Here is a 20,362-nt window from a genome sequence, read left to right on the forward strand (position 1 = left end):
GAAAAGAATTAATACTGAATATGGGCTCTGGTGTGCAGATACTGCAAATTAAACACCTGATTTAGGAAACTGTTTTGCTGTTATCAAACTTCTGAAATGTTTGTATACTGCTATTCTTTTTAGTGGGATCACATGGAGTGTTCAGCCCTTTGCTGGACCAGAACCTGAGGGCAGAGTGAAGGGCAGTGAAGGATCTGCACCCTGACTGTGTGTGCCAGAGGGCTGCTTCCCTGAGGCACTGGGCATGGAAACATGGAATCACAGAATCCTTTGGGCTGGAAGGGACCTTAAAGACCATCTACTTCCAACCCCCTGCCATGGGCAGAGACACCTTCCACTAGACCAGGCTGAACACTTCCAGGGATGGGGCAGCCACAGCTTCTCTGGGCAACCTGTGCCAGGGCCTCCCCACCCTCACAGGGAGGAATTTCATCCCAATATCCCATCTAACCCAACTCTCTGGCAGTTTGAAGCCATTCTCCCTTGTCCCCTCCCTCCAGGCCCTTGGAAATAGTCTCTCTCCATCTTTCCTGTAGCTCCTTCAGGCACTGGAAGGCCACAATTAGATCACCCTGAAACTTCTTTCTCTAGGCTGAACAATCCCAACTCTCCCAGCCTTTCCTCCCAGCAGAGCTGCTCCATCCCTCTGATCATCTTGGTGCCTCCTCTGGGCTCTCTCCAACAGCTCCATGTGCTTCCTGTGCTTCCAGTTAAGTTGGCCATGAACAATTTCAGCCCAGGATGGTGAACTCTGCAGTAGAAGAGGAAGATTTCCCTACAACTAATCCCAGCTTCTCCTGAGCCCGTGCTTGTGATTTAGCACAACAAACGCAGGCACCCAGATCCCATTTTGGGGCAAATCTCTATAAAATCACAGCAATTCAGCAGCAAGGCCACAAAAACCTGCTCCTCAGCCCTTCCCTTTTGAGCTCTTTTGCACCTGCTGGGATAATGTTCCTACTTCATCCTAATTACAGAGAATTAAGTAAAAGCTTTGTCCTTGTGCATCTAGGGATGAAGACAGCACTTCAGCAATCTTGCTGCAATTAAATACCAGGCTGGATGTGCATGCTGTAATTAAAACTATGTCTGTTTCCTTAAAACAAATCAGTGTTAATTGGCATTCTAATTGAAAGCCTATTAAATACAGTGATAAATGCTATCTGAGAGATTATTTAAAATCTTGACACCTACATGATGCTTTACAAAGCTCTCAAAACATTGACTAATTCACCCTTGCAATAGCTGAGGCAGATAAGTAAATACAGCCAGCTGATCTGAGGAGGAGAAAAAGAACTGAACAGGAATTTCATTAATAAAAGAAATTTCAGAAGCATATGCTGATTTTGGTTAAATGTTCAAAAAACAAGACATTAAAGTGTTTTTATATTCTCACAGCATCCAATCAAAACAAACAGTTCTTGTAGTGGGTCAGAATGCAGTCCTGGAATGCCCTGTGCTCATGATTGTGTCAAAAAGGCCACAAAAGCTTATTTTAATATCCTTCCAGCCCATGCCATTCCTTTAGGAACAACCCATAGTGGGCAAAAGAGAGGTAAGAATAAAACTAGTCTATGGCAATGTTCTGTCTGTGCAGCCCCTCAGCCTGGAGAACTGGTGCCTTGATTTCCTCAATCAGAGGGATTATTTGTGTGACTTTTATGTAGGATACAGGAAAATATTCAATGACTGAAGATTAATGGTTGGTTTATGCCTTAAAACATTAAATTAATGATAAGAGTTGGACTGACCTACATTCTGGTCCTACATTCACCAGATTACAAGAGATTGGTGAAGTTTATGTTTAATTCACTTCCTTCCTCTGCCCTAAAGTGTCTGGTGCCCTCAGGGGGGGTTTAGCAGAGCCAAGAGTCAAGTCTAAGAGTCTGGGATCTTTCTCCCTCCTGTCTTGTTCAGTATAAGGAAAGCTCTGCAAGTTATTCCTCTTTGACATCCAACTCAGGGAATTCTTGAGCTAATTCCTAAACTAACCACCAAGTTACTGCATGTTGCCACAGCAACAGGAATCAGCTGAAACTTCGTGACAATATTAAATAAATCTTTGCTTTGATATTAAATGAAACACAATTTTATTTTATTAGATGTTTGTCATATCAAATCTAATGGCAATAAAATTATGTGTCAAGAAGTTCCAGGCAGTGACAATAAATAAAAGCCAAGCTGATGTGACATTCCTGTACTGGTGTCACCAAGCAGCACCATAAATACACACATTCCTTGGCTGGGAAGGGAAAGCTTCCAAAGTCCAAACTAGAGGTACAAAATGCAAAGCAGCAGCTCAGTGCCACTGGTTGGGGAGCAATAAAAATATTAGCTTAGTTCCAAGTCTCATCTGAGATAAATTTGGCTACCACAGTTCAGTATCATACAGGTAAAATAGTGATTTTTTTTTTGAGCTTTGTGTGCAATGCAAAGCTGACTATACATTTGTACTTTTTGCCCTCTAGTTGTTTCTTCTTCAAGAGCTTAAAAAACAAAAAGAAAACAAGAAACCCACAATCAACCAACCCACAATAGAGAGCATCATATAACCAATTCTTCATCCCACAATACTTGTACCTGCAATAATGAGCTGTGAGAAGTGACTGCAGAGGTAAAAATGAGTGTTATAAAGCACTCCTTGACTATTCATAAATACCATGATCTCCTCCCGGGCTACATCCCACAGGAATGAACTGTGAGGAGGATAATCTGGGAGAGGGCAATTGCAAAACTTCTGCAACCTCACAGTAACACCCACAAGTTGTTGTGCAGCTCCTCTGTACCACTGGAGGGTGGAGAAAACAGAAAGAAAAACATCTTCAACTGTAGCTCTGTCAAATTAACACATAAATTAACGAATAAAACAAATTCTACAGTTGATTTTTCTACCACTTTCCTAAATTCAAAGATCACAACTGCAATAAAATGTGTAATTATGACTAAAATTCTCATACAGTGAAGATAATTTTGTTCCATTTTCAAAAATAGTGATTTTTAATATTCATATTTGTCTGCATAGGTGTTGTAGCAGCATTTTCTGCATAGTGTAAAAATCAGCCACTACAAATGTTATGCTGAACATCTCCAACACATCCATTGCTCCTCTTTTCAAGAGCTTCAGTTATCACAATTATTTCTCTCAGGTAGCACACACATGAAAAACACATGAACACTTCTTCAATCCCTACAAGGGGAGTCAAGACTTGTTTAAAATCTTGCCCAGAGGCTGTTTGAGATCACTGACACGTTTAACACCGTTGCTGGGAGACACTTTCAGAAGCAAACTAAAGCTTTCCTGGGTGGACTTTTAACAGCAATATTAAACAACTGGGGGACGAGGAGCTTTCACAACAGAAATGGAAGTTTTATTATTTTCCCCCCAAGTGTTAATAAAAAGCAGTCTTGGGTGGAAAACTGCCATCAAGTCCTTGGCCATGTGTGTTGAGATTAATAATTTTTATCGGAGTTGATTCACCACTGTTGTTACCCAAAGGCACTCAGGTCTTATATATAAATACATAAAGTGATGTTGTTCAAAGGCCAGCCCTGACCTGTGAGTCTGGTTTAATTCACACTGATGTCCACATACTCTAAATATAATAAAAAAAAAACCCCAAACCTGTAACTTCACCAGAGCATTGTAAGTCTGGTCTGCACAGTCCTTTTGCTACAGAAAACAAGGCAAGAAAATCATCCAAACTTGATATGATGGACTGATGTTCTGTGCTGGAAGGGGTAACACCTGACAGAATGTAAAAATCCACTGAACAATGTTTTCCCTCACTTGTGCTGGGCTGTGTTGACAAAGCAAACAGGGAATTTTCCTCTTGCTGAGGAAATCCTCCTTGGCCACTGTGTTTGGTGCTCTGTGTTCTGTGCAGCCCCATCAGCAGCTAATGTTTAATTACAAAATAATTTGTTTTTCTGCATGACTCATACAATCTAAATAAAGACAAACTTGGTTGTAAATAATTCCTGTCAGCCCTCATTATGCCTCTATACATCCCTATTTTTTTCTCTTTCATGAATCAGACTATTAGAATAACATTAGATAAATTATCTGAACCACTGACTCATGCAAACCAAACTGCTCAATTCTGTTGTTCCTACAGAAAATCTGGCTTTAGTATTCAGAACTCGGGATCTTTTTGCTCCATGAAGTCCCAGTTATTGCCACAAAATTATCTGTACTTCAGCTACACACCACTTCCTAAAATTACTGAATAATTATCCACGTTTGTATGATGGAATGTAAAGGGATCCAAGGATTTGCTCTACAAAAGTGATGTGCACCAATGAAGGTTCCACTGGAGAAGGTTATGCTGGAGACCATCAAGTGGAAAACATTTTTATATCAGATGACGAGGTAAAGAATCACAAACAAGGCTCTGAAAATACAATAAGTACAGTAACTGCATCCTACCATGTTTGACAGAGGTTTCACCAACCTGCTTGGAGAAATGGTTGAGTTTCCTTAGCATGAGGCCCTGAAATGAGCTGGATCTCCCCAGCTTGGCTGCTTTACCTGCTCTAACTGCTGCAGCCAAGTGCCAGCCCAGCCAGGGGGGGCTCTGGGACTTGCAAAACAAAACCACTACTGGAATTGTGTTTTAATCCAAAGATGGAGCTGAATAGTTCATTCAAACACTAAGAGATCCTTGGCCAACACTCTAAATGCCCTCAGATTAAAGTAACAGCACTTTTATGGCACATTTCAGCTTTCAGGTGCTTTACAAATGTCACTCCCTTGACAATACAGAGAATGACAATAAACTATTTGCATTCTGACAAAGATATTTAAAAACTTATATTGTCAGGTGCAGCTAAATGATTCACGACATAGGGAGTGCACAGAGCATCAGGTTTTCATGGACTTCTATTATCTGACCCAGAGACAAGCAAACACAGGCAGAGTAAAGCAAACACTGCAAGAGAAAACAGAAATTTCCAGTCTACCAAAAAGTACTTAGAAGGTGGGGTGCTAAACAGGATAAATGCCAACTGAAAAACAACTGAAAATATTCACAAGGGAGGAGAAAGGTTACTGCCATCAAATACTTTATGTACAATCTGCAAATTAACTTCTACAATGACAACTTAGAAGTAAAAAACTGTTTCCTGCATGTTCTCTTTTACACATATAAAAATATCAAATGATAGCCTGGCACAGTATTTCTGTAAATTACAAAAATTCAGAGGCTAATTTGAAAAATTCTGTTGCACAATTACTTGCCTGACTTGCAACCACAGTTGTCCAAACCATGCAAGGAAACTGGACACCCCAGGGGCAAAAAGGCACCTACATTTATGAAGTAAGGAATAAGCAAATGGGCCAGAGGCATCACACACATAAAATCCTAAAGAGAGAGACAATAAGGGGATGGTGGCACAAAACCAGACCTCTGCCACTCCCTAATGGTCTTCCCTAAACACCAGCACTGGATACATGGAAAACTGCACTTTTAGGAGCAAAGAAGAGCAGGGATAATGCCAGCTCTCCACACCTTGCCATGGCTGGGAGTTTGGAACCAGATCACCTTTAAGGTCCCTTCCAACCCAAACCATTCCATGACTTTTCCATAATGAAGCCATATCCATACTGTGGCCTACCTGGAAATCCCAATCCTTTGAAACACCTGCAGAGCTGTGACATGCTCAGAACAGCAGTGCTGGCACAGCAGTCACCCAGCAGGGAATTTTAAACTGCTCCCCACCAATTAATGATCTGTGATCCCTGCAGCCAAAGCTTCACTTCACTAAAACCAGCAGTGGCGCTCCCAGCCTGGCATGGCCTTGCCAAAAAAATGGCATTCCCAGTTCTTTGATGCCATCTGCTGGGTGCTGCTCGTTATGGATCAAACTCCAGCAGTTTTCACCCGGGAAAAACAACTCTGTCACATTTTCTTTGGTTTATAAAGTGCACTGGATGTTGGATAATACACCAAATTTGCCCCCGAGAGAGCAGCAGAGTTGCCGTGGCTGCAACAGCCACACTGTATTGAAGAGGAGCTGAACCATTCACTCAGGAAATAAGGAAAAACTTGGGAGTTTCCTCAGGCACAGGTTTGAATTGAAACCACAACATTCACACTGCTTGAAGAGCAGATGCTGCACAAATGACACAGGATTGCTTGGTATTAATAATTTTATAAAAATACACTCATCTCATAATCTGATTATTTCTATTAAGAATAGCAGCTGAAGATTAATATTTGGCCAGCTGAATTCTCTGTCCACTGTTCTGGGAAATAGCTTAGAAAGATGATTTAAGTGTGCTAAGATTTAATTTTTAAAAGTCAAGTCATACTGAGCAGGTGGAGAAATACATTAATCAAAGCAGCCAAAAGTCCAAAATTGAGACAGCACCTTTTTTTTAAGGCTGTGAGGAGTCAGCCAATTAAGACATTTAAAATGACATTCAACTCCACCTACTGATGGAGGTGTAGTTTCAGGGATTGATGCTGACATAGCAACATCACCCAGGAACAATTCTGACATCAATTTGGTCTATAAATGTGGATTTAGAAACTGACTGTTGAGGAAAATTAGAAGGTGAGACTCACTACTGTGACTTACAGCATCTTTTGTGATTCCAAAGTAGTAAATGACTGAATATGGTGACTCCAAAAGCTTTTCTTCAATATCAGTGTGAGCTTTAAAAAGCCTTTATTTCTCTTCTGTCAATTTGCTGCCACATTGTGCACCAAGTTATCAGTGCAAACACTGATCCCTGAGCTGCCTGAGCTAAGACTAAAACACAAAAGATGCATTTAGTAGTTCCAGGAAGGCTGGTAAAACCAGCTAAAGAGCATCACAGCTGAATCCTGCCATGTATAGCCCAGAGAAGCTTTTATCAAACAGCCATCACAGTGCAAATCAAAAATTCCCCATTCCTGTTGTTTTTATACTTAAGCATTTTCAGGAGTGGAAAACAAGACCAAGGAAACTACAACACATGCCTGACTTTATTACTTTAATAAACAATGCAAATATTCCAATCTTGATGCTTTACCAACAGGATGAAGCAAAGGCTTTCCTGAACAAATAAATAACTGCAGTAACCAAAATAAGAAAGTTCTCATTAAATATATGGAACCCAAGACAGAAAAGTAAAAAAAAAAAAAAAGAAAAAACAAAAAGAAAGTGGTGGATTTTTTTTTCAAATGTAATTGAAAACAATGTTATCAAAACATTTAATAAACTAAGGAAAAAATGTATGTTGTATTTAGAAAAGCTTTAACTGTCCTCAGCCTCAAGATTTATGTTGTTTCCAAACTTTGCATAGAGCTGAACTTTGAGGTCAGATAAGACCCTCTGAATTGACTCCACTCGGGACTCCAACGCTTCGATTTCTTCTTGTAAACTTCTCTGAAAGAGAAAAAAAACCCCCGACCAATTATATAAAAGAAAGTCATGTTTGTCACAACATACAACCAACCAAGAGGTGCCCCTGTGCCAACTGAGGGCCCAGTCAGGCTGCAGGATTTCCTGCTGGGCCAAAGGCTGGCGTGACTTTGTATCTGACAGCCCAGCTGGGATTTACCGTGCACACACAACTCAAATCCTAAATCCACTCCCCCTCCTCAAATCCCAAATCAAACTTTAGGAAGTCAAAGGTTCACAGGATGGACAGATCACCCCATTGCAGTGCTCAGCACACAGACAGGACAGCCAAGGAACTCCCGTTTGCCCAGACACACCTTTGCCTCCTCCAGCATCTCCTGTGTCTCCTCCTGGGAATGACTGATGAAGACATCCCCAATCTGGTAGGGTATCAGAAGGGAATCTGCATCATCCAGCATCATGATGTCATCACAAGCATCTTCCAAGTTCTGAAGTTGTTTCTAATTATCAAGATATAAGAGAGATGCTCCCTTTGTACCAGGTCAAGTGTTTCAGTGCACACAGTTGGATAAGGAACACTTATGTCATGCCACCAGTTGGACAAGGAACTCAGTGAGTCTGGATTTGGGGCATAAATCCCACCTACCATCAGAATATCTAATGGAACAATTCCAGAGCTGTAATTTAGCATCAGTATTAAATTCAATCCAGTAGAAATTCCTGGTCAATACTCATTATCTGTCATTAATACCATAATTCTGTCTAGACAAGGGAACTACAGCAAATTTAAATTTCACTAATATCTAATATGCTTTTACACAAGATTTTTTTAATTTAGCCAAAGAACAAAAAGAAAAGTACCTAAAATGGTAAATGTTAATTACTTAATTGCAAAAGTAAGATTGCTCAGAGTTCCAGCACCTTAAGCCATCAATGGAATATCAAAATAAAAAGGAACGTTTTTACATGAACATATCAGGCAAAATAATTACAAAAAACATTTTGTGCCAGTAGTAGCAGTTTGTAAATACTCAGTAAAGCTTCTTTGGAAATTCTATGGGTGATATTGAAGGAAAGTGACTTAATAATGAGAATGATGTATCCTCTCCAGCCCAGCAAAATAAAACCTCTGTGCTCTTAATGACAGTCTGCCAACACATCAAAAGAATGTAACCAACAACTGCTTTTTTGGCTCAAGACAGAATAAATATGAATAATCTCAGGCAGGAAATACTAAGAGCCCTACAAACAGCCACTATAGAGAGATAATGCTTCAAATATGACAGCTCAAGACTTGCAAGAACTGCACGCAGAACAGTTCTAGAGATCTTTATTTCTTGTTAATTCTTTTCCACTTCACCATTCTCTACTTTCAAAGTATCAGAAACCCCATATTAGAATCAAAGCATTACTTCAACTCACAGCAATCCACAGCCCCTATTTTCTGTTACAGCTGAAAACTGATTCAGGGCAATGAAGAACATGTGATATCTGAAGCAAAGATACCTTTTTCACTTCTATTTCTTCTTTCAGCTCTGTGATCCTGCTGGTATTTCTTGCAAACTTGTTAATTTTCTGCTGATCTTCAAAGGTGACATTAACATCTTCTGCAGCCTGCAAGGAGGAGAGGGCAAAATGAACACTTCATTTCTTACATTAATTTGGATCTCACTACCAGATTACTCCTACAAAGCTTCTGAAAAATAGTCTTGCAGCCACTACGTTGTGCTTATACATCTGATTCCTTAAAATGCCTCCTGAAAGACATCAGAAATACCCACATTGAGCTGGGTAACACCCAATTAAAACACCAGCCATCCATGGCATCCTAAAGCCAAAGGTTGTTTCCTGGACAGGGCTGGCAATTGAACAGGACACTCAGTTCCAAAATCCCTGCAGGAACAGTGTAACACATCCAGGGGACCTGTTAGCAACATATTTTATGTGGTTATCTGTGATGTGCCACAGAGGATTTTAACCCCCCTGACCTGTGACCACACAGACTTTCCCTTACAGTTCATTTTTTAAACACTTCCAGGGATGGTGACTCCACCACTTTCCTGGGGAGCCCATTCCAGTGCTCTCTGGAGACCATTTACAAGGGTCTGGAGTGACAGGACAAGGGGGAATGGCTTCAAACTGACAGAGTAGGGTTAATTAGATTTTAAAAAGAAATTGTTCCCTGTGAGGGTGGGGAGGCCCTGGCACAGGTTGCCCAGAGAAGCTGTGACTGCTCCATCCCTGGAAGTGTCCAAGGCCAGGTTGGACGGGGCTTGGAGCAACCTGGGATGGTGGAAGGTGTCCCTGCCCATGGCACGGGGTGAAACTGGATGAGTTTAAGGTCCCTTCCAACCCAAACCATTCCGTGATTAACCACCATTTCACTGAATAGTTTTTTCCCAATATACACCCTGACCCTCCTCTTGTTCACAACGAGCCGCTCCAGCACAGCCCCCGCAACGCCCTCAAACTCGCGGGGCCAGGGCAGGGACCACCCGAGCCCGGGGCTGCAGGGGCAGGGACAGGCAGTGAAGGGCCGCGGGAAACCTCCGGACGGAGGGAGCGGTCGGGGAAGGACTGAATTCCCCCGGGAAGGGAACAAATCCCAGCGGGAAAGAACCAAATCCCGCCGGGCCCTGTCCCGCACTCACCGCCTTCTTCATGGTGGCCGCCATGTTGGTCGGGCTGAACCACTCACCCTCCGCGCAGAGGGGGAGCTGCGGATTTGGGAAAAAGAAGGAGAGCAAGAAAAAACGCCCGACAGCGGATACTCTGCGAGAATAGCGTCTTCTCCTCCTCTTCATCGCTCTCAGCACGGCAGAATGATCGGAGGAGCGATGGGGCATGGAATGAATTAGAGGCCATCCCCGCGGCGCTTGGTACGGCCCGGGAGCAGGGGAGGGGCCTCTGTGGGGGGAAAGGGAGAGCTGTGACCGCCAGGGGGCGCCATGAGACGGGAATGGGATGGGATGGGACGGGACGGGATGGGATGGGATGGAGTGGGATGGGACAGGATGGGATGGGATGGGATGGGACAGGATGGGATGGGATGGGATGGAATGGGATGGGATGGGACGGGATGGGATGGGATGGAATGGGATGGGATGGGATGGGATGGGATGGGACGGGATGGAATGGGATGGGATGGGATAGGGTGAGGTGGGATGGAATAGGGTGGAACAGGATGGGACAGGACAGGACAGGACGGGATGGCATGGCATGGCATGGCATGGCATGGAATAGGGTGGGATGGGATGGGATAGGATACCCTCCTGTGAACTGCAGTTGAAAGCTCTTAGACTGAGACCCAAAGAAGGTACTTGGGTATGGACAGTCCAGGGCCCTGGACGGTGTAATTTAAAAATGTCTGGTTTTGGAAGAGAGTTTGGAAAGCTGGGGTAGAGCCTGGATCTCCCTGAGCAGTGTCTGCAGAGAGTTTGGATCTTGCTGTGAGCCAGGACCTGACTGGGGTCAGAGCGTTTGGTGCCAGGCAGTTTGACTGCTGAGCCCAGAGCTGCTGAGAATGTCCTCCAGCAGTTTGGAGCCCCAAGACCAAACCACTCCCTGAACACACAGTTTATTACCTTTCTTTCTCCAGCTGTGATTTAAAACCCCAATACCCTGATTTCATGCAATGATCTGGTTCCTGTTCCTGATCTGGGGGCTGATGCACTTCCCTGCTGTCTGATGACACCCAAAATCACATCTCCCCCCCTTTCCTAACACCTGAACCATAAATACCTCCAGATGTTATCCAATGACCATTGCAATGGAAAACACAGGATTAGAGTGTGTTTGCTCCTGATAGAACCCCTTGCTGCTGAGGGAGAACCCAGTCCTGCCCCTGCAGGGGAATCCTTGCTCCATAAAACCTCATGAAAGTCCATTCCGAAGGGGATCCATGGAGAGCAATAAAAGACAACACCCAACAGAGGAATGAGTGTCTATTTTAAAAGTTTATTATTCCTGTGAGAATGGAGTGTTTGGGTTCCTGCTTTATTCCATATGGGGATGGATCTTACTTCAGTGGTGTTCAGCTTCATTTCACAGTAGAGCTGCTTTGGGAGATCCTTCAGTAACTGCTTTTGGCTGAATAAATTTAAGAAAGTCACACCTACTTGTGAGAAAGATTGCAGCAGGTTTTACCTTAAAAATTTCACAAGTAGAAAAATACTCTATGATATAGAAAAATGCTCTATAATATTATATTCTATAATATTTACTGAATGAAAAACCTTTGGGGTTTTTGTTGTTTTTTTTTTTTTCAGTTCAGAACGACTGCTCATTTCAAAACTCCTGTTACAAACCAAGACAAAAAACAGAATAGAAAAAAATATTTTGATTTTGGTAGTCCCTCAGGCTGATTGTTGCATTTTATTTTGGTGCACCATTTTGCCTTGTTTCCCCACTGAGGGGAAAAAAAGTAATCACAAAAATTCTCCTTAGAGAATTATGCTATTATTAATTTATATAAAACATAAGCTTATTTCTGAGCCTATTTTCTCAGAGAATAAACTCTCATCTCTTTGGTCATTCTCCTACTCTTCCCTAAATCATCTGTCTTCTCCCTTCTCAAAGATAAGGATAAACCACGGTTATTTCCTCGGGTAGATTAACTGAATTATACATGTCAGGTCTGAGCCAATGCAATTTTCTTCAAGAGAAAAGGAGTGGATTTCGTAAGAATTCGATGACTCGAAGGCTTTGAAAATAAATCTTTTTCTCCCACATGCTCAGGCAGGATTTGTGGGGGGAGCACGTTGCCAAGAGTAACTCACTGGAGCCCTTTCTTATGTAAATAAAAGTGAAAACAGTGCACGAGTGCAAACATCCAGCGGTGGAGTAACATAAACCCACTGAACTCGGTGACCTCATTTCTCTTTCAGTTGCATAAAAGGACTTGCTCTTTCTTGTGCTGGTCCTTGTTGTTGTTGCTGGTGTGGTTGCCTTCACCTTGTGCTCTGGTGGGATCCCTTCCACGCTGTCTGTACCCTCCACACCCCTCATCTCACGTCTCCTTTGTGGTTCTTTGCCACACTTTCACATTCCTCGCTTCAGCCTTTTGCAATCTTTCCAGTGGGAAAGAGTCTCCTCGTGCTCTTTTCTGTCTGAGTTGTTCTGAACGGACAAACTTTTTCCCCCTTTCCCTGAGCCTTCTCATCTCTGAGCACCTTGGAACACCCACATGTCAACAGTTAACACCAGATGCATTAGGAATGGAGAAAACTTCGTGGAGATGAAGTGGTTGGTTTATCCAGACTTGGTTTTTGTGAAGTGGATCACTTTTAGCAAAAGCCACACAAAATTACAGCATTTATTTATGCCAGTACACGAAAGGAGTGGAGCTTCTACATCATGTAGGCACAGGGGTGGCAATAGCCTGACATTCCCAATATTAGAGAACCTGTCTTACTGTGGAATGAAGGTCCTTGTGTCACAATGTCTGTCTGCCCTTCTTGTACCAACGTGGCACGGGGAACAGAGGTTCAAGGAACAAAATCCCCTTCTGAGGGTGTTCTTCTTTTCCAAAAGGTCGTGTCAGTTCTTAATGATACAACTCCCAAGTGTTTATAGGTCAAGTTCCCCCTGATCTGAAAGTTTGTCATTGTTTTGTGGTCTGAGGGAAGGAAGGCAGATTTTTCTCACATTTCTAACCTTGTTCTTTCAAAGAAAGAGGATCCCTCCTGTTTGCCAAAAGCAGCATCACCTTTTCACCCTTGAAGCCCTCCCCTATGTTCATATATATCCAGCATTAGTTATGGAATTGCATTAGGTTCTTTCTGCAAGGAATCCCAAAAAACTTCTTCACTCTCTGTGAGGGAAACTTGTCCTTGCCCTGCCCAGAGTGCTTGGCAGATGGTTCTGCAGAGTCAGCTGGACCCGTGGAGCCAAGGGGAGTTTCTGTTTGTGCCTGAGATGGAAGCTGGAGATTCCCTTTTGCTGGGAAATCCCTTCATGGCTAAGCACATTAAAAGACCTTTACTCCACCTTCATGAACAGCATATTCTGTAAACACAGTGCTTTATAATCCCATAATTCTATCCCAGCAGAACAGTTGTTGTTGCTTCACGTTGGGTTTATTTAAAATAAAAGGTAAGAGCTCTCTCTGCAACCCTGCTCTTCCCCACCACTGCTGGGAATATTCCAGAGCCTAAAATATTAGCCCTATATCTCTCTTACTCTACAATCCATCTTGTTCCATAAATGTTTCTAGTGATGGAACATCTCTCAGTCTTCCAAAAACTTTTTTGTGGCCTGTACTGGAATTCTCTCTACAGGGCCTTCAGCCACAATATCAGTCTTGCCCTTTTTTTTAATTTGGTTCTTCATCTTCAATGAAAACTGCTCACAAACCACCTGGAATTAGGTCTTCAGTTGCACCCAAAAAGGTAGAAATAATTTCCTTTTTAAGAGAAGCACTGTCAGTGCCAATTTCACAAGTCACTAGGTATTTATTAAAAAAGACACCTAAGGAGGAGTAGAGTCCTGTTCCCTCCACAGCCATCACCCCACTGGATTCCCTCACCTTAAAGCACAATAAATTTATCTGCCACTGAATCCAAAGCTGTTTCTAAACTCTCAGGCATCTGTCAGTAATATGTTCTGTCTGTTGTGTTACTCATCATTTTTAATGGGTACAAGCCTTTTTTTCTCTTTTTTTTTTCTTCTTTTTTTTCCCCTCTGGATTGAGAAAGTGTTGTCAGAATCACAGCAGATTTTGGGAGAAGAGTTTTCCTCAGAGACACATCAGATGTGCTCGTTTGCTGCTCTACCAAATAAAGCAATAAATACATAAAATGTTTTCCCAAGGGCAATGTTGCATTCAGTGAATCTGAACTGAAACTCTTCCCCAGAGAGGGAAGAGGCATTGGAGCTGAAATAACCAGCTGGATTTCAGGCTAAGGCTTTATCTGATGACCCACTGCTGCAGTCTGCTCTAATCCCTCCAAAAGCAATGAACAGGAGGAACCAGGATGTGGCCCAGAGGGTATTGAGTTCAGCCAAGCACAGCCCAAGTGCCTTTTGACTGAGTAATGGCAAAGGCAGAGAGAGTTTTCATATTTTCTTAGGGCTCTAATGAAGACAATAGAAGCAAAATGCCCTCAGCTCACAGCAATTCAGCGGTTAAAGTTCAAACTCATCTCTTTGGGGTTTTACAGAAGTTATTCTGGATTAATAGTATCTTTTACATATCTGTTAGACCTTTCATCAGACAAGGGTTGTTTCACCCTACCCCTGCCCTGGGATGAAACAGCAGTGCTCCATAACAGCAAAAAACTTTAAAAACCTTCCTATTTATTTGCCATTTCTGGGAAATTTAGAGACCAGGTGTTAACACCAAATAGTAATCTTGGGCAAGATGATGATAACGCTAATAACTAGGTCTCCTCCCCTCTGAACACTTGCAAAGGACTCAGCTGGGATGGTGTCACTCAGAAGGAATTAGCTACAAATGGCACAGAAGGTGCTACCAGCAGTTGGGGCTCTGGGGTCTGTTCTAACTCAAGGGACAGGTGCTGTTTGCTTAGTCACTAAATCCACCTCCTCACCCATCTTTCTCAGTTATTGGCAAGAGTTCCAGGTGCTAAATTCGTGAGAGCATCACCTATTATCTTGGTATTTCAGGGCAATTCAGAGACCAGAGATTAATACCTGTGAAGCTAATTCTAGGAATATAACACAAAATAACGTGAAAGACTATATTCACACAATTACCCTTTATGAGACTTTGTAACATGTCAGCAGAAGAACAAGAATTATTTATTTTTGTGAGACAAATGTAAGCAAAATGTACAAGAACAACATGGTTGTCTTTCCTTTGGCAAACTGGCTGGTAGCATTTCACTGACATGGAGATGAGCAAGAAACAAGAATCTGTTTGCTTTCCAGATGCTCGGTGTGAGATCAGTTTTACCTCAGCAGAAACATCCATCAGATCGAAAGCGAAATGATCTGTGCAAACATTATGGACTTAATCAACAAATCCAGTAAATTGCATGAGTTTGAGTCTGATTCAAGGGCTTGTATAACCAGCTAAACAAATTCTTTCACGACTCAGACAACAGCTTGTTTTTACAGGCAATTAAACAGTCACACAAGGACTAAAAGCTTCAGAATTTAAACACAGAACTTTATTATAAATTTCAAGTGTTGTTTGAATTAAAAGGATGTTGAATGTTCCTGCAGTTGAAAGCTTTCCTTGATTTTGACAGACAGATTTTGGTCACTTACTTCCATTGTACTCTTATCAATTCCCCTCAAACTGAAAATATTCATAATTTTTCGGTATCGTAACACAGTGATTCTGTAAGCAGAGCTAAAATCAAGATTTGATTTCCCAATGGGGAAAAATTACCAAGAATTCCTATACTCATGGAATCACAGAATGGTTTGGGTTGAAAGGGACTCCAAAGATCATCTCATTCCATTCCCTTCCACAAACAGGGACACCTTCCAGGTTGCTCCAAGCCCTGTTCAACCTGGCCTTGGACACTTCCAGGGATGGAGCAGATTTTGGCAGTTCACTCCGAATTCCCTCAATTTCCCCCTGGAAGTGTTGAACACCAGTAAAGAGAAACCAAAACCTCCAGTATCACTCAGGTGGCACAACATCCTCGAGTGAAATTCCTGCCTCCTGAACACGAAGTTGAAAGATGAAATGTTCTGGCAGATTCCTAAATGCTTTTTAAACTAAATGTGCCTTGGGGAAGGTGATGAAAGGTTCCAAACTTCTGCCAGTTCTGTCCAAAGAGAAATATTCAGCCTGGGACAGTAATTTGTTCTCACAGCATCCTAATGCACAAATCCCTCACCACCACAACTCACTGCCCTGCTCAAGCAGGACAATGTTGCTAAAAGACACAGGAAACTGGTAAAGCCCAGGGAGTGATTCTAATTTGCAGAATCAAATGGAAGAGCCTGACAAGCCCTGAGTATTTCCAAGCTTACTGTTAGAGCATCTTGTCCTGGACCTCAATTTCCTTGTCCACTTTCTCCCTGAGTTATCCCCCTGTCAGCTCAACCTCTCCAGGGAATGAAGTGGCAGGGGGGGCATTGCTTGTTCATGTAAAGCAGATGATAAATATTTCTTCAGAGAAAATATGGTTTAACTTTTTTTCTTTTTTAAGCAAACATTAACTGTGCTTGATTTAAGTCAAGAAGTCTCTTCATTTTCTTGCACCAGGCACTTCTTTAGAGGCTCCCTCAGTAGTTGGGTGTTGCAATGTTTATTGCAGAGGTAGATATCTCCAAACAGGTCATGGCCAGCTGGAAGATTCCTTGGCTGCTGGAGTTTGAGCTATTCATCTACCTCTGTTTTTCTAGATCCCTCTCTAAGGATTACCTTGGTCTTGGTTTGCTCAGCAGACCTTTATTTCCACACTGCTCCTGTCACCTTGAAGAAGTGTAATCATCTAGCATGCAGTGATATCAGAAGGTTTAGTGTTAAAAAGTACCATTTAAGTAAAAATATAATAAAGATTTCTTTTGCTTTCATTTCACAGCGAATGTGAGTAACTTGGAGGTCTCAATTTCCAAACACATTTCAGTTTCTCTTCTGTAGAAATGGGAATTACTGTACTTTCCCATTTCCTAAGCTGAGGTTAAATTCATCAATATTTACAAAACTCTAAGATCCTCAGCTGGAAAGAGACACAGAATTAAAAGTGTATAAACAAACATGAAAAAAAAACCTTTCAATAACAAGCAGAGTTTGCAAGTTGCTTTCAATTTGTCTTCCTAGCACTGTGAAATACCTTGTGTGTGACAGAGACTCTCCCTGTACTGTCTACTCATTCTCCTGGGGCACTTCTACATTTTGTAGTATTTTAGAAAACACAAGAGGCTTCACAAACATTTTAGGGCCAAATCAGCAAAAAGGTTTTTCCAACAAGGAGAAAGAGTAGAGGTCAGGAGACAGGAATGGTGTAATATGTCGCAAAGCAAACCTCCTGGAATGACAGGTATTAAGAACGAAAATCCACCACCAACCTAAAGCTCTTTCCCACTGAGGACTTATTTTGGTGCTATTTAGTGTATTTGAAGTGTGCTACAGGAAAAGCTGTTAGTTCACTTTGCACTTTTGATCTGCTCACTGGAAGCTCAGATGTTGTGTTTCAATGAGCTTCCCAAGCACATCTCAGTCTCTTAAACCCTGGTGAGGAGATCTTACCTTGATGGGATTTCCAAGCTTTATTCAAAACTATGTTACTATTTTCCCCAAAAAAGTAAGACCAGCAATTACTTCTGCTTATGAAGCAGCTCTAAAACTTGGACTTTAGGTACTGATTAAAGAGTTTAGTGGTGCCTTTCTGTACCTGCACAACACATCTTCTCCTGAAGTATCACACTGGTTGATGGTTTTTCAAGGAATATTCTCTCCTGACATCTGAGACTGCAGAAATCAAAACACATACACAATATGTATCATAAGTTATTTATTTTTGATCTTCAAATATTTCCCGGTCTTTGACCTAAAAATACTTCTCATCAAAGTGTAGAAGTGAAAGGGGTTTTCACTCACAGTTGCCATTAGCTGTTATATTAGAAAATATTGGGAATTCTTGTGGATAGACATCTGAGGGACAATGGTACCATCTTCACTGTTAAGTGAAGATATGCCCCCAAAAATTTAGCTCAAGAGTGCTGCAAACTCTTGCTTTACTCTTAAGACAACTCTTGATATGTTCTAAAGGTCACAAATTAAAATGAAAGCCTTGTTTTTGAGATCCCTTTGAGAAGGGGGAGGAAGAATTGAAGGCTCAAAATGCCCTTGGAACTGCACTTTAGCAGAATTTGAGGCAATCATTAGCTCTCCCAGCTCCAGGCCCAGCAGAGCTACAAACACACCAGCTTCCCTGCCAGGGAGTTACATCACGACCGCAGGAGTTAAATAAAACCTTTTCCATTCTGTAATTTAAAAAAAGCTTAATAGAGAAGATTTCGTATTAACAGGGTGGTTTCCTCCCCATAGCTGTGAAGAACATGGAAAAATTGACCTGTGCCCAGTTTAGTCTTGACTTGCCTATTCCAGACTCTTCTGAAGAGATTGTTTCACAGGCACTAATCTGTGAACCCTTCAAATGAGTTCATTTTGACTCCTTATATAGACAGAGAGCACAAATTGTCCCTTCTTGTTTCTCAGAACTTATCACTGAATGGAGCCTGAACTGTACTCAGTCTCTGAAGACAACAGGATGTGTTTCAGTAGGGCTGGTTCAAAGAAAATAAATCACAAAAATATCAACCTGTGGTGTTTCCCTAGGAAAAAAATTACAAATCTTTCAACCAGCTTTAATTTTAAAGCCTGCCTGGAAAGTGCTCTGATCTTGTGGCCCACATAGTATCTCACAGAAGAAAATCACTGAAATAGAAGGGCAAGATTGGGAAGGATCTATAAAACTCCCAGGAAAAGTCTGCAGTGAGATGTGATGCTTTTGCACATTTTCTCTGCATTGATCACTGCTACCTTGGGGGTCTTATTGTTATTAATTGGACTTAGAGACCTGTGCCTTTACGGGTCTCAGGTTCTGTGTCAAACCCATCTTCTGATGATCCTCTGCCTGTCCCTTGTCCATGACACCCGAGTATCTGCACACTCTGTGTCTTACTGTCACGCACTTGAATAAAGGGAATTAAGAGCTGACTCACAAAATGCACCTTGGGAAAGAACAAAAAGCATAGTGTGGGGTGGGGGAGAATCAAATCCTTATTGTAGCAAACCTGTCTTTCCTGGAAATCCTCTGGTTTACGGGTAGCTTTTCGCAGTAAGTTCCACAGCCTGCCTGACTTGTCTTGCACAGAGAGGATGCAGATGAATACCCAGGTGACCTGGGCAGCTTTACCTGTGCTTGCACCTCTCCTGCCTTTGCTTAGCCTGAAATGCTTTGTCTCTGAGCATTATTGCACAGTTTCTGATTAAAGGACTATGGCAATAACTGATTTTTGTCAGAATTTAATGTCTAGCAACCCCCACAGCGAAGGGAATTTTGCCTTCTCTGATGATGCACTTTCCATAAATCACGTGCCCTTTTCATAAACCCACGGTTAGTCAGCCCAGGAGGGTAAGAGCCACACCACAACTTGGTATTCCTCAGCTCCCAGACACTTTTTATTCCATCCTATTAAATTGCAAATACCGAGGGAAGACGGAACTATTTTGGCATCTGTGCACTGCAGGATGAACATCACAGCCCCTCTGTGCTCATGCGGGTGAGCTCTGGCCGCAGAAAGCTGAATTAAAAAAAAAAAAAAAAGTAAATAAATAAATAAATAGAGAGGTGAGGGGGAGCAGCAGCTTTCCGAGACCGTTCGCACGGACGCCGGGCAGCTCGGGAAGGGAGCGATGTCGCTGCCTGCGGGGACCGCGGGGCTGGAGCCGCGCGTCCCCCGGGAGCTCAAAATCAAACCTCACTTTTACCTGTAGCAAAAGAGAAGCGCAGTAGAAGAACACGTATCATAAGTTATTCACTTTTGATCTTCAAATATTTCCCGGTCTTTGACCTAAAATACACTTTGGGGGGCCGGAATTGCGCATCCCCCGGGAGCTCGGGGGACCACAGAAGCGCATCCCCGGGAATTCAGCGGGGACTGGGACCGCGCATCCCCCGCAGCCCGGCGGGTCGGGAGCCCCGCATCCCTCGGGAGTTCGGAGGATTGGGGCCGCGCATCCCCAGGAGTTCAGCGGGGACTGGGATCGCGCATCCCCGCAGCCCGGCGGGTCGGGAGCGGGCGGAGGCGCGGCGGGCGCTGGCTCGGTGCCCTCCTGCCTCGCCTGAACCCTTTGATGACCTGCCTGCCCCGCGGGCTCCGCGGGCCTGGCCGGGGCAGCCGCCCCACCCCACCCCACCCAGGGCTGCCATTGGCCCCGATGAAAGTCCAGCACCTCCGGCTGCTATAAATGTCCCTATAGCGGGCGGCGCTGGCACCGTGCTGTCACCATGGGCGGCTGCGGCATCACCCTCCTCCTCCTCCGCCGCCTCCCCGCCCGCACCTGCGGCCGCGCAGCCCCCGCGTC

General features: G+C 43.0%; 2 protein-coding genes across 2 annotated transcripts in view; one reads left to right on the forward strand and one right to left on the reverse strand.

The window, feature by feature from the left end:
* Positions 1 to 6,950: 6,950 nt before the first annotated feature.
* Positions 6,951 to 10,083, reverse strand: PFDN4 (prefoldin subunit 4). The gene is made up of 4 exons (XM_027697508.1): positions 9,999 to 10,083; positions 8,854 to 8,961; positions 7,704 to 7,847; positions 6,951 to 7,371 (listed from the first exon to the last, which is right to left on the reverse strand). The coding sequence occupies exons 1-4, from the start codon at positions 10,020 to 10,022 to the stop codon at positions 7,240 to 7,242; spliced, it is 408 nt and encodes a 135-aa protein (XP_027553309.1). The 5' UTR covers positions 10,023 to 10,083; the 3' UTR covers positions 6,951 to 7,239.
* A 10,202-nt stretch (positions 10,084 to 20,285) lies between these two features.
* The window catches only part of LOC113974418 (1,25-dihydroxyvitamin D(3) 24-hydroxylase, mitochondrial), an 8,804-nt gene continuing 8,727 nt past the window's right edge, over positions 20,286 to 20,362 (forward strand). The window contains exon 1 of the mRNA XM_027697518.1: positions 20,286 to 20,362. This exon is cut by the window's right edge and continues 195 nt beyond it. Within this exon, the coding sequence (XP_027553319.1) occupies positions 20,286 to 20,362 (77 nt within the window).

This window comes from Neopelma chrysocephalum, unplaced genomic scaffold (assembly GCF_003984885.1).
Source record: "Neopelma chrysocephalum unplaced genomic scaffold, ASM398488v2 Primary Assembly neopelma1_119, whole genome shotgun sequence".
Lineage (NCBI taxonomy): Eukaryota > Metazoa > Chordata > Aves > Passeriformes > Pipridae > Neopelma > Neopelma chrysocephalum.

Bases quoted from the DNA above. Each gene is read 5' to 3' on its own strand.
- PFDN4 (XM_027697508.1), bottom strand. From the start codon at position 10,022: ATGGCGGCCACCATGAAGAAGGCG. The intron at 8,962-9,998 runs GTGAGTGCGGGA...TCCTCCTTGCAG, and splicing joins CGGCCACCATGAAGAAGGCG to GCTGCAGAAGATGTTAATGT. The intron at 7,848-8,853 runs GTATCTTTGCTT...CTTGATAATTAG, and splicing joins AAGAAATAGAAGTGAAAAAG to AAACAACTTCAGAACTTGGA.